The sequence below is a fragment of the Elephas maximus genome, chromosome 1 (genome assembly GCF_024166365.1).
Source record: "Elephas maximus indicus isolate mEleMax1 chromosome 1, mEleMax1 primary haplotype, whole genome shotgun sequence".
NCBI classification, from domain to species: domain Eukaryota; kingdom Metazoa; phylum Chordata; class Mammalia; order Proboscidea; family Elephantidae; genus Elephas; species Elephas maximus.
In genome coordinates this window covers 223,886,978-223,906,577 of record NC_064819.1, presented here as the reverse complement: position 1 = coordinate 223,906,577, position 19,600 = coordinate 223,886,978, and the positions used below count along the sequence as shown (strand labels likewise).

The window sequence follows — 19,600 nt, the reverse complement described above, 5'->3', positions numbered from 1 at the left end:
TTAATGATAAACAAGGACTATTTGCTAAAATTTTTTTTTTTTATTTGCTAAGTACACAAATTAGTAGCTGCTAGAGTTAAATGTTTAGCCTTAGAGACTACTGCCTAGTGCTCTGTTGTTTCTTGGAGCCTCTTAATGTAAGGAAGCACATAAATCAGGAATCCCTTATTAGTTTATTTAAGTGCCATTTTCAAGAGTGCAGTGAATCAGTGCTTTCAAATATTTAATGTTTATACAAGCGATCCAGAGATCGTGTGAACTGCAGATTCTGCTTAGTTGGTGAGAGCCAGAGGAAGCTATAGCACGTATTGTCAGTTGTGATTGTAGGGTACTATGAACTGGAAGAGAGAAGAGTAGGGAGAGGCATTGAGACAGCTTGATTTGGTTAAGCTTCCGGCATATATTGATTTGCATTTATCCATTTGTCTTCACACTCTTCAAGGTAATGCAGTAAAAGAAAATAAAACAGGTCCCCTTTGAATCTTATGCACTTGGAAACGTGTATTTGTAAAGCGGCATGATGCGTTTCATCTGTATAGGAACGTATTCCATAAAAGTATGGCATCTGCCAATAAAACATGAATTGAGCTACTCACAATTGTCCTGCCTAAACTAAAAGACTATCTACTTTAAAGAAAATGGAGAAGAATAATTTAATGTGGTATAACATAGATATCAACTAAGCCTAACTTGCTCCTGGAGTCCCTAGGCAGTGCAAATAATTAAGCACTTGACTACTAATGAAAAGGTTGGTGGTTCGAATCCACCCAGAGGTGCTGCGGGCGAGAGGCCTGGCAATCCATTGAAAACCCTGTGGAGCACAGTTCTACTCTGATACACGTGGGTGGGGTCACCATGAGTTCTGTAAGTTGGAATCAACTCAACAGCAACTGTTTTTTTTTTTTAATTTGCTCTTATGCTTTTCAATATATTTATAGATCCGACGCAGAGAGTACTGCTGTCCACCTGGAGGCTTTGAAGCAGTTAGCACTGGCGTTGCAGGAAAAAAAGTATGCTATTGAAGAGCTGAAAGACCAAAAGCAGAAAATGATGGAGCACCTAAATCTAGATGACAGAGAATTAGTCAAAGAGCAGACGGGTCACTTTGAACAACGTTGGTTTCAGCTTGAGGACCTCGTTAAAAGGAAAATCCAAGTGTCAGTCACCAATCTGGAGGAGCTGAACGTGGTGCAGTCCAGATTTAAGGAGCTGATGGAGTGGGCAGAAGAGCAGCGGCCCAATTTTGCTGAGGCCCTGAAGCAGAGCCCCCCTCCTGATGTGGCGCGCAAGCTCCTTATGGACCATCTCGCCATTTGCAGTGAGCTGGAGGCCAAGCGGGTGCTCCTGAAGTCCCTCATGAAGGACGCTGACAGGGTGATGGTAGATCTCGGCCTTAATGAGCGGCAGCAGATCCAGAAGGCACTCTCGGATGCACAGAGGCACGTGAGTTGTCTCAGTGACCTTGTGGGCCAGAGACGAAAGTACTTAAACAAGGCCTTGTCTGAGAAAACTCAGTTTCTCATGGCGGTGTTCCAGGCGACCAGCCAGATTCAACAACATGAGCGGAAAATTATGTTCCGTGAACACATCTGCCTCTTACCAGATGATGTGAGCAAACAAGTTAAAACATGTAAGAGTGCACAAGCCAGCCTCAAGACTTACCAAAATGAAGTCACTGGGCTTTGGGCCCAGGGCCGTGACTTAATGAAAGGAGCCACAGAACAGGAAAAGAATGAAGTACTAGGGAAACTCCAGGACTTGCAGAGCGTCTATGACACAGTTTTACAAAAGTGTAGCCATCGACTACAAGAGCTGGAGAAAAATTTAGTTTCTAGGAAGCATTTCAAGGAAGATTTCGATAAAGCTTGTCACTGGCTAAAACAAGCAGATATTGTTACATTTCCTGAAATCAACCTCATGAATGAGAGTGCTGAGCTTCATGCACAACTGGCCAAATACCAACACATTCTCGAACAATCTCCAGAATATGAAAATCTTCTACTTAATCTGCAGAGAGCTGGGCAGGCCATGTTACCGTCGCTGAACGAAGTCGATCATTCCTACCTCAGTGAAAAGCTAAATTCTCTGCCCCAGCAATTTAATGTTATTGTGGCCTTGGCGAAAGACAAGTTCTATAAAGTCCAAGAAGCAATTCTCGCTCGGAATGAATACGCTTCTTTGATTGAGTTGACTGCCCAGTCTCTGAGTGACCTTGAAGACCAGTTCTTAAAGATGAGCAAAGTTCCCACTGACCTGGTCATTGAAGAAGCCGTGTCTCTTCAGGATGGCTGCAGAGCTCTTCTGGGACAGGTGGTGAGCCTGGGGGAAGCGGTAGATGAACTGAACCAGAAGAAAGAGAGTTTCCAGAGCACAGGCCAGCCTTGGCAGCCAAACGAGATGCTAAACCTTGTCACCTTGTATCACAGGCTGAAACGGCAAGCAGAACAACGGGTCAGCCTATTAGAAGACACTACTACGGCTTACCAAGAGCATGAGAAGATGTGCCAACAGTTAGAGAAACAACTAGAGGCTGTGAAACAGGAGCAGTCCAAAGTGAATGAGGAGACACTTCCTGCAGAGGAGAAGCTCAAAATGTATCATTCCCTGGCAGGAAGTCTTCAGGATTCAGGAATTCTCCTAAAACGAGTCACCGTGCACCTTGAAGATCTTTCTCCACAACTTGATCCCCTGGCTTATGAGAATGCCAAACATAAGCTCCAGTCCTGGCAAGACGAGCTGAGAGGGTTGACTTCTGCCATTGGTGAGACAGTTACAGAGTGCGAGAGCCGAATGATCCAGAGTATAGACTTCCAGACGGAGATGAGCCGCTCCCTGGACTGGCTGAGAAGGGTGAAAGCAGAGCTAAGTAGGCCAGTGTGCCTGGACCTGAACCTACAGGACATCCAGGAGGAGATCAGAAAGATCCAGATCCAACAGGAAGAGGTACAGTCCAGCTTGAGGATAATGAATGCCCTGAGTCACAAGGAGAAGGAGAAATTCACGAAAGCAAAGGAGCTGATTTCTGGTGATTTGGAACACACGCTCGCTGAACTCTCAGAGCTCGATGGGGAAGTTCAGGAAGCTTTACGCACCAGACAGGTTGGTGAAATGGGGCTTTGCTTTTCTCTTTCCCACTCTGCTTATTTATAAGCAGCTACAAGACATTCGTGTTTTTTGGTTAGAATTGCTTCCTTAATTTTTTCTTTTTTGATACTACATAGAATCATCTTCCCCAGTGATTTCAGAGGATGTTTTTAGTGATTAAGCCCATGGTATTGATTTCCTGTGATTTCCACGTTGACTTCACTTTATTTAAACCTGCTGCCATTGAGTGGGTTCCGATTCATAGCAACCCTGTAGGACAGAGTAGAGCTGCCCCGTAGGGTTTCCAAGGCTGTAAATCTTTACAGAAGCAGACTGCCACATTTTTCTCCCATGGAGTGGCTGGTGGTTTTGAACTGCTGACCTTTTGGTTACCAGCCAAGCACTTAACCACTGCACTACCAGGGCTCCTGTCACTTATAATACGGTAACTGAAAAAACAGTTGCCGTCAAGTCGACCCTGGCTCCTGGCAACCACGTGTGTCAGAGTAGAACTGCGTTCCACAGGTTTCAAATGGCTGGTGTTTTAGAAGTAGATTGCCAGGTCTTCTGAGGCACATCTGGGTAGACTTGAACCTCCAACCTTCAATTAACAGCCAAGTGCATAACAGTTTATGCCACTCAAGAACTCCTATAACACAGTAACACCTCAGTTATCCTTCACCTTTAAGGAATATAACATATCCTTATAAGAAACTATGCCTTCTAAAAACAATGTGAATCCTGGAATTTCTAGAATTAGCATTAGATGAAGAGTCTGCAAATGGAGAGGTAGATGGATGATGCAACTCTGACCATGCCCCTGAGCCACTTTTTCTGTGAGGTTTCCCTCTGGTTGTTCCGTCTTTCCACCCCTTTCTTAGGGAGGAGACAGGAGCACTGGTCCCCTTCCCTTGCTTCCCTGTAGCATAGCAGAAGCAAGACTAGAATATTCAAAGTGGCTTTCCTTGGTGATAAGAAGAAGAGACGAGAGCGTGTACAGGAGTTCCCAATTTGACCTCCCAGCTGGGGCGTACTCTGGTGTGTCTTGCAAGTTCTGCCCATTCAAAGGGAGAAGACAGTGCTTATGGGCCTGGAGTTCTCATTGCTGTGAGGAAAAAGTTTTCCAAATAGATGGTGGTGATGGTTGAACAACGTTGTGAATGTAATTAAGCCTCTGAATTGTACACTTAAAAATTATTAAAATGACAGATTTTGTTATCCATATTTCACCACAATAAAATTAAATAAGGGATTTAAAAAAAGAAGAAGAAGAAGAGGAAAAGTTTTAAAAAAAGGAGGAAGAAATAGAGTAGCGCACAGAGGATTGTACCCTTTCAATCCCTAGGCCCTTTTTCTTTCCATGTCTGTTCTCAGTCCCTCTGATGCTAGGGAATTTCAACCAGCCATAGAGGGAAAAGATGCCTTTCCTCAGGCTAATGTAGTAGCTTGAGCCTTGGAATAAGGCAGACGAGTTTCCATCTTAGCTACATGATCTCAGGCAAGTTACTTACCTCCTTTAAGTCTCATTTTTCTCTTTGCAGAAGATCAATAAGAATGTTTATCCTCTCAGCATAGGGTCTAGAGAGAGGTAGCCCTGGGTGAGTCTCTGCTATCATAGCACTTTGTTTTCTAAATAAATTCAGGTTAACACTTTCAGTAGCAAACCTTTTATTTTAATATTTTGGGTAAAGTCTTAAATAAACTTCATTATGTAAAATTCTGACTCCAACAAGAGTCTGTTTAGTATCATTCTATCTTTTCATGTTGGTTCAAGACCATTATTAAAAAGCAAGCAAACAAGCAAAACACCAACTATCTCACTGTAGCTATAGATATAAACAGAGATAGGGTATATAACCTAGAATCAAAAGTCAGAACAGAAGTTATCTGGAATTTTCATTCTTGAAAACCAGATGTCATGTAACCTTGCTTCTTGTTGACTTGGTGGTTTTTGAACCAGAATTTCAAAGCTAATAAGATGTCCCTCATCCTGCCATTTTGTACTTGGTAGTTGTATGGGTTGTCTTGGCCCAAATAGCTGAAGGTTGTGGTACCTGGAGAATTTCTTATCTCCACCATGGATTCTTTGTGTTGCCCTCCTCATTCTTTCTTTATTAAAGTGCTTATCATCTGTGAGTTTTTGCTCCCACTTCTCTGGGTCCTTCTTGCACTCAGTGGCTTGTATCGTACACTCATTCCTGGCCAGTTAGTGTATCCTTTCCTTTTGGATTTGAAAGCACTTCATCACATGGAGGTCTGCCTCCCAGTCTCACACTTTTCTCTCTATTTTAGTCTTTATTTTAGTTTCACATGCTACTATTTAATTTTCAGAAATTGCTATTTGTTCTGGTGAGTGACAGTTTGGAAGCTTGGTGTTATTAAATTTTTAACCCACTGATGCATAACTGCACTTTGGTTAATATTCAGTCTGCTACATATTAAAAAAAGTCAGATTTTCTCATCTTTTTTTAGAGAGAGGGAAGATTTAATGATAGTAAAGAGGCCACCAGAAATTTCTATTCCATTTCTGTCCTTATTTACTACTTCTTTATTTTACATGCAATAGTAAATTATAAAAGAATAGCAGAAAGAGAAATAAAGGATAATAACAGAATCCATACAAAAAGATTTCACGTATTTATCATTTATTTATACACGTTCACATGACTGAGGACTGGAAGAGAAATGAAAAACTTAAGCTGATTACTACAAACATATTGTAATTGAGGGTTGATTTTGTTTGTAAAATTGCTGTTAACACGACTATTTTTTCAGGCTGCCTTGACCGAAATATATAGCCAGTGTCAACAATATTATCAAGTATTTCAAGCAGCTAATGTCTGGCTTCAAGATGCCCAGGAAATATTACAGCTGGCAGGCAATGGCCTGGATGTGGAGAGCTCAGAGGGAAATCTGAAGAGCCACGTGGAGTTTTTCAGTACAGAGGACCAGTTCCGCAGCAACCTGGAGGCACTTCAAGGCCTGGTATCCAACCTCAACCCACTCATCAAGCCCACCGGGAAGGAGGAGCTCGCACAGAAAATGGCTTCCTTAGAGGAGAGGAGTCGGGGGATAATACAGGACTCTCACGTGCAACTGGATCTTTTACAAAGGTATTTACAGTTGTTTTATGCTTTAGACTTCAGTGACGTGAATGTTCACCACCCAAATTAGCAATAAATTCAGGGTATACATTAGCGTACTCATTCCCTAGGGCTACTGTAACAAATCCACAAACTGGTGGCTTAAAACAACAAATTTATTTCCTTGCAATTTTGGAAGCTAGAATTCTGAAATCAAGGTGTGGGCAAGGCCTTGCTCCTTCTGGAGGCTCTAGGGAAGAATGTGTTCCATACCTTTCTCTTAGTTTCTGGGAGTGGCTGACAATGTTTGGCGTCCCTTGCCTTGTAGCTGAACTCTCTAATCTCTGCCTTGGTCATCATGTGGTGTTCTCCTCGTGTCTATATCTGTCTCCACTTGTCATGGAAACACCAGTTATATTCGATTAGGGCCCACCCTAACGACCTCATCTTAAATTGATTTAATCCGCAAAGATCTTATTTCCAAGTTAGGTCACATTCCAAGGCACTGAGGGCTAGGACTTCTTTTAAGCCAACAAAATTCAACTCAAAAGATTTAGCACGTGAATTCACTCTTCTCTCGTCAGTGTTAGTAGACATAATTGACATCAGAGCTCTGCGTAGAAATACGTGATTCCATGTGGCTTGTCCTCATTGGGCCTCATTTCTTTTGGACTTTTCCAAGATGTGCAGCTGAATGGCAGGATTATCAGAAAGCACGGGAAGAGGTTATTGAATTAATGAATGATGCAGAAAAGAAATTGTCTGAGTTTTCTTTATTGAAGACTTCTTCCAGTCATGAAGCAGAAGAAAAACTATCAGAACACAAGGTTAGTTGTGGTTTTGTGTGTGTGTGTGTGTGTGTATCTGTGTGTGTGTGTTTAATACCCTTAAATGAACACTAAAGAATATTTTAAGATAATTTTAATGAGTTTTTGCAGTATAATGGTTTCAGGAAGAGATCATTAAATCTTCCTTCCTACTTGGTTTTCTTAAATATGAGAAGGACACATTTTACCACATGTCATAGTAGTTTTAAGTTAATTAAATCATGACACCTCTTAAGGACCCCCACTGGAAGTGTATAGCTAAGGTTTAAATGTTTAAAAGAGACCACAGTTTGCTTCTGGTAAGATACGGTACTTAGTGAATTTCAGCAAGTACTTTCTGTGGATAACTTAAACTCATTCAAATAAAATTCAGTAATTAATAACTGGGCCTCCTTTATTTATCACAGCAATATTAAGAAGAATATAATATAATTAAATATTGGATTAATTTTATTTATGCTGCTTTTAAAAAATGGAAAAATGTTATCTAAGTAACAATTAGACTTTTGTTATTAGTAAATAAATAATAATCACCCTACATTTAAAAAAAAATCAAAGATCCTTAGTGAGATGGATTGACACAGTAGCTGCAATAGTGGGCTGAAGCATAACAATGATTATGAGGATGGTACAGGACCGGGCAGTGTTTCATTCTGTTGTACATGGGGTCGCTATGAGTTAGAACCAACTTGACAGCACCTAACAACAACAACAATATACGAAAGACTCAAATGTAAGGGTTTTTAGCCTCAAAGACGGGAAGCAGAATGAGTGGTACCAGAAATGGGTCATTGGGAAGGAGAAGTAGTTTTAGGAAAAAAAGATGCTTAATGAAAAAATAAATGTAAAAGAGTTAACTAGAGGAAAATAAACTTATGTAGGAACATTTCTCTTTGGAGGTAATTTTGGAGATAATTTTGGGCTTTAGCAAACTCTATAATACTTTAAAAAAACTTTCTGTCTGGTCTCTCCCCATTCCCTTTGTTTCCCACCCCCAGAGTTTAGTGTCCATAGTTAACTCTTTCCACGAGAAGATTGTGGCCCTGGAGGAAAAAGCTTCACAGTTGGAAAAAACTGGAAACGATGCAAGCAAAGCCACCATTAGCAGGTCGACAACTACTGTCTGGCAGCGCTGGACGCGGCTCCATGCGGTCGCCCAGGACCAGCAGAAGATTTTGGAAGATGCGGTAGATGAATGGAAGAACTTTAACAATAAGGTAGTTTCTGTTATTGATGATGGGGGAAAATTATTTTTCTCCTGATTATACTATAAACTATATTTTATAAAAAAAAATTTTTTTTGCTCCATTTTTGAATTGGCCTTATGAACACCAGTTTAGGAAACAAAATACAATGTGCAAATTTAGTTCCAAGTCAGGGTCAAATTATTTCAATAAGAAAACTGAGCAGTTAAATTTTGAAAGGACAACAAACCCATTTTGCCCTATTGGTAGGCTCCTGGTAAAATGTATTTACCTGACTGTAAAAAAGTACAAAATATTTCTTTTTTGGCATGAAAGTGGGCAAGAACTTAACTCATTTCTGCAATCATGTATTTAGTTTCTTCCATCTTTTCAGTAAAGTTCAATGTTTTAAGCCATATCTTCCTTTATGACTCAAAGCCACTGCATCCATGTTAACTTAAATATTGAGAGAGTTTTTTGCTCATTTGTTTAGGTCTGTTTTTAATTTTTTTTTTTCTGTATTGTGCATAGTCTCTGACTGCCCTGAGATTACTCTGTGATTGAAGCTTAAAATCCAGAATTGAAGAGGTAGTCTTTTCTTTGATCTTAATGAAGCTTCTCGGGTTCTAGCCTCTGGAAATTTAGACGTTAGACTGTCATCTTTAAAGTGCCTCTCTGCATTACTGCCCAGTGTGGCATTGATGGGAATCACCTTATTTTTCAGCCTGTTTAATTCTGAGCTTCATAGTATGTGTATTTGCCATCAGGTTAAAAAGGCCACTGAAATGATTGATCATCTGCAAGACAAGGTACCGGAAAGCTCAGCAGAGAAGGCCTCCAAAGCAGAACTCGTAATCCTCCTTGAAAACCACGACACCCTGGTTGTGGAGCTGGAGCAGCAGCAGGAGGCCCTTGGCGTGCTGCGGCAACAAGCCCTGAGCGTGCTCCAGGACGGGGCTGGCCCAGCCGCTCCTGGAGAAGAGCCACCCGTCATGCAGGAAATCACAGCAATGCAAGACCGCTGCCTAAAGTAATCACACACGTGCTCTCTGTTATTAAATGTGGCTATGACCCAAAGGGACAGGTGTGGTACCAGGGCATGGGGTGCTCCATCATGCCACCTTGCACCTGTGGCCATCATCCCTTCTTATCATTTTCTTAGCCCTTCAATTATTGCTTCCATGAATTCATTACCTAGTAGTGCTTAGGCATACACTGGTGAGCCAAACCAAAAATCTTCCCTTCATGCGGTTTACAGTCCAACAGCAGAGACAGATGGTTAAGCCATTTGGGTAAAGCAAGCAAAGGAAGATATGGGAATACACAGCAGAGGCAGCTAACCCAGGAGAGGAGTCAAGGAAGGGGCCCCTTCAGAAGACAGGTTGAAGCTAAAGACTGAAGGCGCTTTAGCTAGGCGGTGAGGTGGGTGGACAGTTTTCCAAACAAGGAAATAGCACGTAAGGAGGCTGAGAAGTAAGCATGTCACTTTCAAAGACATGCTGTTGGGTGGGGGAGTAGGAGGAGATGATTCCTGAGAAATGAAGCTAGAAAGGTAAACTATTGGGAACTGTTTAGAATTCAGTTTTGATAAAACTTGAAAACTCACTGGCTACATGAAGTGGCAGGGAGACAGGAGCAAGGATGCTGCCAAAATCCAGGGAAAGAAGAGTTGTTTTTTGGTAGGGTGTAGTCCCTGAATGTTGCAAGTGGTTAAACCCTCACTCAGCAACTAACCAAAAGATAGGAGGTTCGAGTACACCCAGAGGTGCCTCAGAAGAAAGGTCGGATGACCTACTTTTGAATAATCAGCCACTGAAAACCCTGTGGATCACAGTTCTATTCTGACACCCATGGGGTCGCCGTGACTCAGAATAGACTTGACAGCAACTGGTAATTGGTAAGGAGCTTATTTGAAAGAGAATGTTAGTCCTAATGATATATAATCAGCCTGATTCAATTCATGGGCTACAGAAGAAAGGTTATTAGATAATTTAATGCCTGTTTTTTTTATTGGCTCAGTGCTTAAGCACTTGGCTGCTAACCATAAAGTCAGCGGTTCAAACCCACCAACTGCTCCATCAGAGAAAGATGTGGTAGTTTGCTTCTGTAAAGATCTACAGCCTTGGAAACCCTATGTGGCAGTTCTGCTCTGTCCTATAGGGTCACTATGAGTTGGAATCAACCCAACTACAATGGGTTTGGTTTTGTTAATGGGTTATTCAATAGTATTACCAAATAAGTATCCCCACCACTCATCTGTCAGTTTATCATGCTATGGTGGTTTGTGTGTTGCTGGGATACTGGAAGCTATGCCACTGTTATTTCAAATACCAGCAGGGTCACCCCTGGTGGACAGGTTTCAGCAGAGCTTGCACATTAAGACAGACTAGGAAGAAGGACCTGGCAATCTACTTCTAAAGAAATTGGCCAGTGACAACTTTATGGATAGCAGTGAAACATTGTCTGATATAGTGCCAGAAGATGAGCCCACTCATGTTCAAAGGCAGTCAAAATATGACTGGGGAGGAGCTGCCTCCTCAGAGTAGGGTTGACCTTAATGATGTGGATGGAGCCCAGCTTTCAGGACCTTCATTTGGTGGTGTAGCTCAACTCAAAATGAGAAGAAACAGCTGCAAACATCCTTTAATAATCAGAATCTGGAATGTATGAAGTTTAAATCTAGGAAAGTTGGAAATCATCAAAAATGAGGTGGAATGCTTTAAGATTGATATCCTAAGCATTTTTTAGCTGAAATGGACTGGCATTGGCCATTTTGAATCAGACAATCATATGGCCTACTATGCCAGGAATGACAAATTGAAGAGGAATAGCGTTGTGTCCATCATTAAAAAGAACATTTCAAGATCTATCCTGAAATGCAACACCGTCAGTGACAGGCTAATGTCCATATACCTACAAGGAAGACCAGTTAATACAACTATTATTCAAATTGCACACCAACCACTAATGCCAAAGGTGAAGAAATTGAAGATTTTTACCAACTTTTGCAGTCTGAAATTGATCAAACATGCAATCAAGATGTATTGATAATTGTAATGCAGAAGTACAAAACAAAGAAGGTTTGGTAGTTGGAAAGTACTGCCTTGGTGAGAGGAACACCAGCAGAGATCTCATGATAGAATTCGGCAAGACCAATGACTTCCTCATTGCAAATACTTTTTTCAACAACATAGACAGTAATGACACACATGTACCTTGCCAGATGGAATACACAGTAATCAAGCCAACTACATCGGTAGAAAGAGATGATGGAGAAGCTCAGTATAATCAGTCAGAACAAGGCCAGGTACTGACTGCAGAACACACCATCAATTGTTCACATGCAAGTTCAAGTCGAAGTTGAAGAAAATTAAAACAAGCCCACAAGAGGAAAATATGACCTTGAGTATATGGCACCTGAATTTAGAGAACATCTCAAGAACAGATATGACACATTGTACACTAATGACCAAAGACCAAATGAGTTGTGGAATGACATCAAGGACATCATACATGAAGAAAGCAAAGTGATTAAAAATATAGAAAAAAGACCAAATGGATGTCAGAAGAGACTCTGAAACTTGCTGATGAATGTAGAGTAGCAATGTAGAGCTAGACAGAAGATTTCAAAGGGTGGCTTGAGAATACAGAGTAAAGTACTGTAACAAAGTGTGCAAAGACCTGGAGATAGAAAACGAAAAGAACGTGCTCAACATTTCTCAAACTGAAAGAACAGAAGAAAAACTTCAAGCCTTGAGTTGCAATATTGAAGGATTCTGTGAGCAAAATATTGGACAACACAGGAAGCATCAAAAGAAGATGGAAGGAATATACAGAGCCACTATACCAAAAAGAACTGGTTGACATTAAACTATTTCAGGAGGTAGCATGTGACAAAACCTATGGTATTGAAGGAAGAAGCCCAAGCTGAACTGAAGGCTTTGGGAAAAAATAAGCTGTCAGGAATAGGCGGAATACTAATTGAGATGTTTCAAGAAATGGATGCAACCTTTCATCTATACCAAGAAATTTGGAAGACAGCTACTTGGCCAGCCAGTTGGAAGAGATCGATATACGTGCCTATTCCAAAGTAAGGTGATCCAAGGGAATGTGGAAATTATCAAACAGTATCATTAATATCACAAGCAAGTAAAATTATGGTGAAGATAATTCAAAAAAGGTTGCAGCAGTACATTGACAGGGAAATGCCAGGGATTCAAGTAGGATTCAGAAGAGAAGGTGGAACAAAGGATATCATTACTGATGTCAGATGGATCCTGGCTGAAAGCAGAGAATACCAGAAAAATGTTTACCTGTGTTTTATTGACTATGCAAAGGCATTCGACTGTGTGGATCATAACAAATTATGGATAACGTTGCAAAGAATGGGAATTCCGGAACACTTAATTATGCTCATGAGGAACCTGTACATAGATCAAGAAGCAGTCCTTTGAACGGAACAAGGAGATAGTGCGTGGTTTAAAATCAGGAAAGGTGAGTGACAGGGTTGTATTATCCTTGCACCATACTTATTCAATCTGTATGCTGAGGAAATAATCTGAGAAGCTGGGCTATGTGAAGCAGAATGTAGCATCAGCCTTGGAGGAAAACTCATTAACAACCTGCAATATGCAGATGACACAACCTTGCTTGCTGTAAGTGAAGAGGACTTGAAGCACTTACTGATGAAGATCAAAGACTATAGCCTTCACTATGGATTATACCTCAACATGAAGAAAACAAAAATCCTCACAACTGGACCCATTAGCAACATTATGATAAACACAGAAAATATTGAAATTGTCAAGGATTTCATTTTACCTGGGTCCATAATCAATGCCCATGGAAGCAGCAGTTAAGAAATCAAAGGATGTATTGCATTGGTCAAATCTGCTACAAAAGACCTCTTTTCTGTGTTAAAAAGCAATGATGTCACTTTGAGTACTAAGGTATGCCTGACCCAAGCCATGGGTTGTTTATCACTTCGTATGCGTGCAAAAGCTGGACAATGAATACAGAAGACCAAAGAAGAATTGATGCCTTTAATTATGGTGTTGGCAAAGAATATTGAAAATACCATGGACTGTGAGAAGAATGAATAAATCTGTAACCAAAGAAGTACAGCCAGAACACTACTTGGAAGCAAGAATGGTGAGACTTCATCTCACATACTTTGAACATGTTATCAGGAGGGGCCAGTTCCTGGAAAAGGACATCATGCTTGGTAAAGTAGAGGGTCAGCAAAAAAGAAAACCCTCAATGAGATGGACTGACACAATTGCTGCAACAATGGGCTTGAACATAGCAAGGATTGTGAAGATGGTGCAGGACTGGGCAGTGTTTCCTTCTGTTATATGTGGTGTCATAGATTGAATTATGTCCCCCCAAAAATGTGTGTATCAACTTAGTTAGGCTATGATTCCCAGAATTCTGTGGTTGTCCTCCATTTTGTGATTGTAATCTTATATTAAAGAGGATTAGGATGGGATTGTAACACCCTTATCAGGTCACATCCCTGATCCAGTGTAGTTTTCCTGGCCTGTGGCCTGCACCACCTTTTATCTTACAAGAGATAAAAGGAAAGGGAAGCAAGCAGAGAGTGGGGGGACCTCATATCATCAAGAAAGCAGTGCTGGGAGCAGAGGCCTGCGTTGAGATACTCCTAGACCAAGGGAAGACTGATGCATCACGAGGGTCTTCCTCCAGAGCTGCCAGAGAGAGAAAGCCTTTCCCTGGAGTTGGCGGCTTAAATTCAGACTTCTAGTCTGCTGGACTGTGAGAGAATAAATTTCTCTTTGTTAAAGGCATCCACGTGCGGTGTTTCTGTTATAGCTGCACTAGATGACTAAGACACATGGAGTTGCAATGAGTTGGAACCAACTCGATGGCATCTAACAAGAACAAATAGGTATTCTACAATATAGCTCTTTAGAACATAAAATAACTGTGTAATCTGACTTCACTGATTTAAACCTGAGCCCTGGTGACATAGTCATTTCTACAGCTGCTAATCAAAAGGTCAGCAATTTGAACCCATCAGCTGATCCTTGGAAACTCTATGGGACAGCACTACTCTGTCCTATAGGGTCACTGTGAGTCAAACTCAACGGCAGCAGGTTACACTGAATTCACATTATTTCAAATGAAGACTTGAAATTTTGATGTAACGTTTTTAATTGTAAAATTTCAAAGCCTGATTCTTTCTTTAAAGACTGTGTTCCAATACCCACAAATATTCCAGTTACATATTAGTTTTAAATACTGGTTATATTGCACCAAAATAAAGGGTCAGCAAAAAAGAGGAAGACCCTCAACAACACAATAGCTGCAACAATGGGTTGAAGCATAACAATGATTGTGAGGATGGCCCAGGACCAGTCGGTGTTTCATTCTGTTGTACATAGGGTCACTATGAGTCAGAACTGACTCGATGGCACCTAACAACAACAACATGTTGCACCGTTTGACTAGATTTCCAACCAAAAAGTAGATAGCCTATGAATCTTCAAGTTGCTTTAGATCTAAAAGCTAATTGCAATTTAGTGGCATGGAAGAAGTCTCCCTCAGTTTTCCAGAGAGAAATTATTCACTCGCAGATGATGTATATTTTTTTTGTTATACTTGGATTTGACTTAAGTGTTACTGAAAATTATCCAGCCATTTTGGGGAGGTGTATTTACTTGCAAGGTCTGGGTGGCATAAATGGTTTACCACAGAAGAAAACGCTGGTGATCTGCTTTTGTAAAGATTACAGCCAAGAAAACCCTATGGAGCAGTTGTACTCTGTAATACATGAGGTCCTCATGGGTCACAGTCAACTTTACCGCAGCAGGTTTTTTGATTTTATTTACTTGCAAAAACATTTTGTTGTTGTTAGGTGCCATCGAGTTGGTTGCAACTCATAGAGACCCTAGGGGTTTGACATTTTTTAATGTCTATTGTTAGTAATATGATGTCATGTACTAAGTAAGCTCCTTTGATTTCAATTTCACTTCTGCTTTCTCGCCTCATTGTTCCTGAAGCATGCAGGAGAAAGTGAAGAGTAATGGAAAACTGGTAAAACAGGAGCTGAAAGAACGAGAAGTGGTGGAGACTCAGATCAGCTCTGTGAAATCATGGGTTCAGGAAACGAAGGAATATTTGGGAAATCCAACAATAGAGATAGATGCTCAACTTGAAGAACTTCAGGTACAAATTCTCTTAGTTCCTTATACCTTTTATAAAAAATTACCTTGATTTTAATTAGGCACTGTTTTATATGGCCATGACAATATTGAATAAAACCTTTTCAGAAATGGATTATATACAATGAATTTTCTTTTATTATGCATAAAGCGTTCATGCTTCTTATTTGGAGACTAAAGAAAAGTTGATTTGTTTGAAAGCTTTTCTCTAATTCCACACTTTTATTGATGAACAATACACAGCATTATGTCTGTACGATAAAAATCAATTTCCTTATCAAGCTCCCAGAAGTTTCTTATTTTGATCTTTTCTTCAGATTCTTTTAACAGAAGTCACAAATCACCGGCAGAACATTGAGACAATGGCTGAAGAACAGAAGAAGAAGTACCTGGGCTTTTGTACGATATTACCTTCTGAGCTCTCCCTTCGGTTAGCTGAAGTAGCGTTAGACCTGGGAACTATTCATGATCAGGTAAACCAGCGAGCCAGAAAGTGTTTTTTCATTCTTTAATCTGGCCAGCGCTGTTGTATGAGAGTTCTTGATGATCACAATCATGTCTTCATGGAAAGTGAGTGAAAAAATAGACCAGTATGAAATAATAGTATTAAATTGAGAGTCTTGTTCTTAGCAAAGAAATACATCAGATGGTCATATATATGAACAATAATATATCGCACAATTAAGGATAATTGTTCTTCTTTACCTCACCTTTAAAAAAAATGACTTAAGGCCACAAATAAATTAACGTACATTTTTTTATCCAATGAGTATTTATTGAGTGTCCAGTATGCTAGGCTTACTTTTAGATGGTATTCCAGTTCAGCAACATATAAATTAAGGACATGAAGGTATTTAAGAAAAGGGAAAATCTGAGCAAGAAAAATAAGGGAAAAGCCAGGGATGAAGTTATTACTGCAAATGCGTGCTGTTGGGTCCCGTAATATCACTAGAGGAAGGGCCATCTGTCTAACTCTAGCCTTCTACCGACCAAAGAAAGGAGTGAAATCTAATTCACGTCTATAAATTTAAACACAACTTATTTTTCTGAGAAAAAGCACAGAGTTATTTGTAGTACTGAGATTGTGGATTTCTATTTCAGGTCTCATAAAGAGAACACACTTTGGTGTAGTGAAAACATCCCCAGTAGCATCTGCATGGAAGCACTTTGAGTCTCCAGGCCCCCTGGGTTGCATAATGCTAAAGCACAGTTTAGTTAAAACCATTCTGTAGGGAAAAGAAGATTTACTGATTCTAAGCTGCCACAATAAATGGAAAGTAGTACCGTATTGTACAAACTGTAAAATTCACACGTGTGCTTTGTATTATTGAATCTCCAACATATGATGAAGAGTTTTAAAAATCTCATCCCAAAAAAAGAGAACCTCATCAAAATCCAATTTTACTGAATCATGATTTTCTTTTTGCCTAAATCTAATATTCTGTTTTCTATTGTAAATATGTAATCACTGATTTGACTTATTTTCTTGAACATTGGAAAGCTTATTGGTAAGGTTAATGGGAAGGATAAATTTAAATCATTTTTTAAAAGTGTTCAAATTTAAGGTTTTTTTCCCCCTTTGGATCAATTTCTCTGTATGATGTTATTCATAGGCATTCCGTTTACTTTGACACTCAACTCAAAATAATGACATCCAAAAAAAGTACTCTTAATGGTATGGATTTCCTCCCTACTAAGGAGATTTTTAAAGGCCTTTCACTTCCGTAAAGGAAATGTTTCTCCTCTTTACCAGCTTCTCATCAACATTTTATTTTACACAAAACTTTTGAGTGCCTCGTATGAAGTTAAACCAATGCCATCAGAAACTCTTAAATATTCATTGTTCGTTTTGAACCTTCCTTTCCATCGTCTGTGCTTAAAACATTGCTCTCATGATATGACAATGTTATTGGAAAGTTAGAGAAAGAGTTAACAGATCATTAGCACCCACTTATAAAAAGGAGTTTGGAAACAAACTGATGTCCCTCCAACTATCTGCCAGGGTTTCCCACTTTCTGGGAGGGAGAAAAACAAAAAGGCTTGGAAGAGTATGTGCTGTCAAGGTCAAAAGCAAGTAAGTGGGAAGATGGGATTCCAACTGGAGCTGTTTATACAGCCATCTATAATAAATGTTCTGTAACCAGTTGATGAATATAAGAATCACTGTTCTTCCAGTGTTTGTTCCTTGCTGAAACTGCAGCAGAAAGAGTGCAGTGAATATGTAAAGATGGTGCCAGTAAGGCAGCGTGGACAACTGCAGGTGGCTGGTTTGACAGAGCGTATTGAAGCTGCTTGACTGGGAAGATGGTGGTATTGACAGGGACACCTGTTGGCATTGAGTCAATTTTGACTCATAGCGACCCTAGAAGACAGAGTAGAACTGCCCCACAGGGTTTCCAAGGTTATAATCTTTGTAGAAGCAACTGCCACATCTTTTTCCTACTTAAAATGTCTTTTGTCACTATCATTTGAGGTTTAAGTTTCTATTATCTAATTTTAACCATGGCCGGTTTTGCTGTTCACATGATTATTTAGATCCAGGACAAAGTAAAAGCAGTTGAGCAGAGCAAGGCCATGAGCCAGGAGCTCAGCCGGGAAATGCAGAAGACAGCCAAAGATCTCACAACTATTCTAACGAAGCTGAAAGCCAAGACAGATAATATAGTTCAAGCTAAAACCGAACAAAAGGTAAGAAAGGAGAAGGGGAAGTATAAAGGTGCTTCTGAATGAATTAAATATTTTTTTGGAGTCAGTTTTATTTTTGAAGATATAGAAAAGAGCTTTCCTTGTTAGCAAGCGTCATTAAAATCAGATTATTAAAGTGGACAGAAAAAAAAAATTTTAATGTGATATTATATGTCTACTTACATAGTGTAATTTATCCTTACAACTGAACTGTATTAAGAAATTTACATTCACGCATGGTTAAAAGGGGAGAACGTCAAACGACTCAGTTATAAGTTGATACCTACTCATAGACTCAGAGTCATAAGTTGATACCTACTCATAGTGACCCTATGAGACAGAGTAGAACTGCCGCATAGCGTTTCCAAGGCTGTAAACCTTTACAGAAGCAGACTGCCACATCTTTCTCCTGAGGAGTCACTGGTGGTTTTGAACCACCAATCTTTTGGTTAGAAGGCAAGAGCTTAACCACTACACCACCAGGACTCCCAATTTAGGAACATAAGAATGTAAATTCCCAAGAGAACTTTGTTCTCAGCAGTCAAGTCTGTGCTCTCACTCTGTTGATGAGATAAGTGCCCCTAATTCTTTTTGGGTGGGGCAGAAGGAAAACATTAATCTCTTAGCATTACAGGAAATAAACACCAGGATTACAACACAGCCTATACTGCCTCCCTAACTCAAGAAACAGAAATGACCAAATCCTAGTAGAATTATTCTTTCTACTAGCAATCCTTCTAATCTTGGAAAACCCGGAGAAACTGATTTTGTCTAATACAGTGTCCTTCCACACTGATGTCCATCTAGGTGCTGGGAGAAGAGTTAGATGGCTACAATGTAAAGTTAATGGAACTAGATGCAGCAGTTCAAAAATTCTCTGAAGAAAATGGCCAACTGGGTAAGCCACTGGTCAAGAAGATAGGAAAACTGGCTGAACTCCACCAGCAGACCATTAGGCAGGCTGAAAACCGGCTCTCCAAGCTCAGCCAGGTATGTTTCCTGGTCCAGTCATTGAAATCCTCTAACTAAAACCCACTGCCTTCGAGTTGTTTCCAACTCATAGCAACCCTACAGAAATCCTGTAAGGCAGAAGCTTGACTGTTCTGTTGTTCTTTTTTGAAAGTAAAAAAGATAATATTGACAGTGATGAGAGTAATTTGGGTGTAGCTTATTTCGTAGCATGCCTATGTTCCTAAGGTTTATAATTAAGCCTGAATTTGTTTTATACCAAACACTGTTAGAAATTTACCGACAAAGATGGTCACAAAAATGGACTTTGGGGTGAATGCTTTATAACCTGGAGAAGTATTTTATAAAACGAATAATCACCCATTAACATGTTTTGTATGTTTTATTATAACCGGTTTGGGGTGAATTCAGGTATCTTAAAAGAAGATATATATATATAATATTAGCTGGAATTTATTTAGTAGATTCAGGTTGACTACTCATCATAATTGTTGAGTAAAGAATGGACTTTTGCAAAGTTAAATAAGAAGCTGGCAACCAATGACAATATTGACATGCCGTAAGCATTTCCTGCTACCTCCTTA

The 19,600-nt window shown here is 39.9% G+C and overlaps 1 protein-coding gene across 16 annotated transcripts in view; it reads left to right on the top strand.

Annotated features, from left to right (window-relative positions):
- Positions 1–19,600, top strand: part of SYNE1 (spectrin repeat containing nuclear envelope protein 1) — a 558,323-nt gene that overhangs the window by 319,980 nt on the left and 218,743 nt on the right. For all 16 annotated transcript variants that reach the window (XM_049903961.1, XM_049903971.1, XM_049903893.1 and 13 more), the window contains 9 exons: positions 939–3,099; positions 5,860–6,197; positions 6,850–6,994; positions 7,993–8,211; positions 8,946–9,208; positions 15,201–15,366; positions 15,680–15,835; positions 17,898–18,050; positions 18,855–19,037. In XM_049903961.1, coding sequence (XP_049759918.1) covers positions 939–3,099; positions 5,860–6,197; positions 6,850–6,994; positions 7,993–8,211; positions 8,946–9,208; positions 15,201–15,366; positions 15,680–15,835; positions 17,898–18,050; positions 18,855–19,037 — 3,784 coding nt within the window. The remainder of the gene's footprint in view (positions 1–938; positions 3,100–5,859; positions 6,198–6,849; positions 6,995–7,992; positions 8,212–8,945; positions 9,209–15,200; positions 15,367–15,679; positions 15,836–17,897; positions 18,051–18,854; positions 19,038–19,600) is intronic.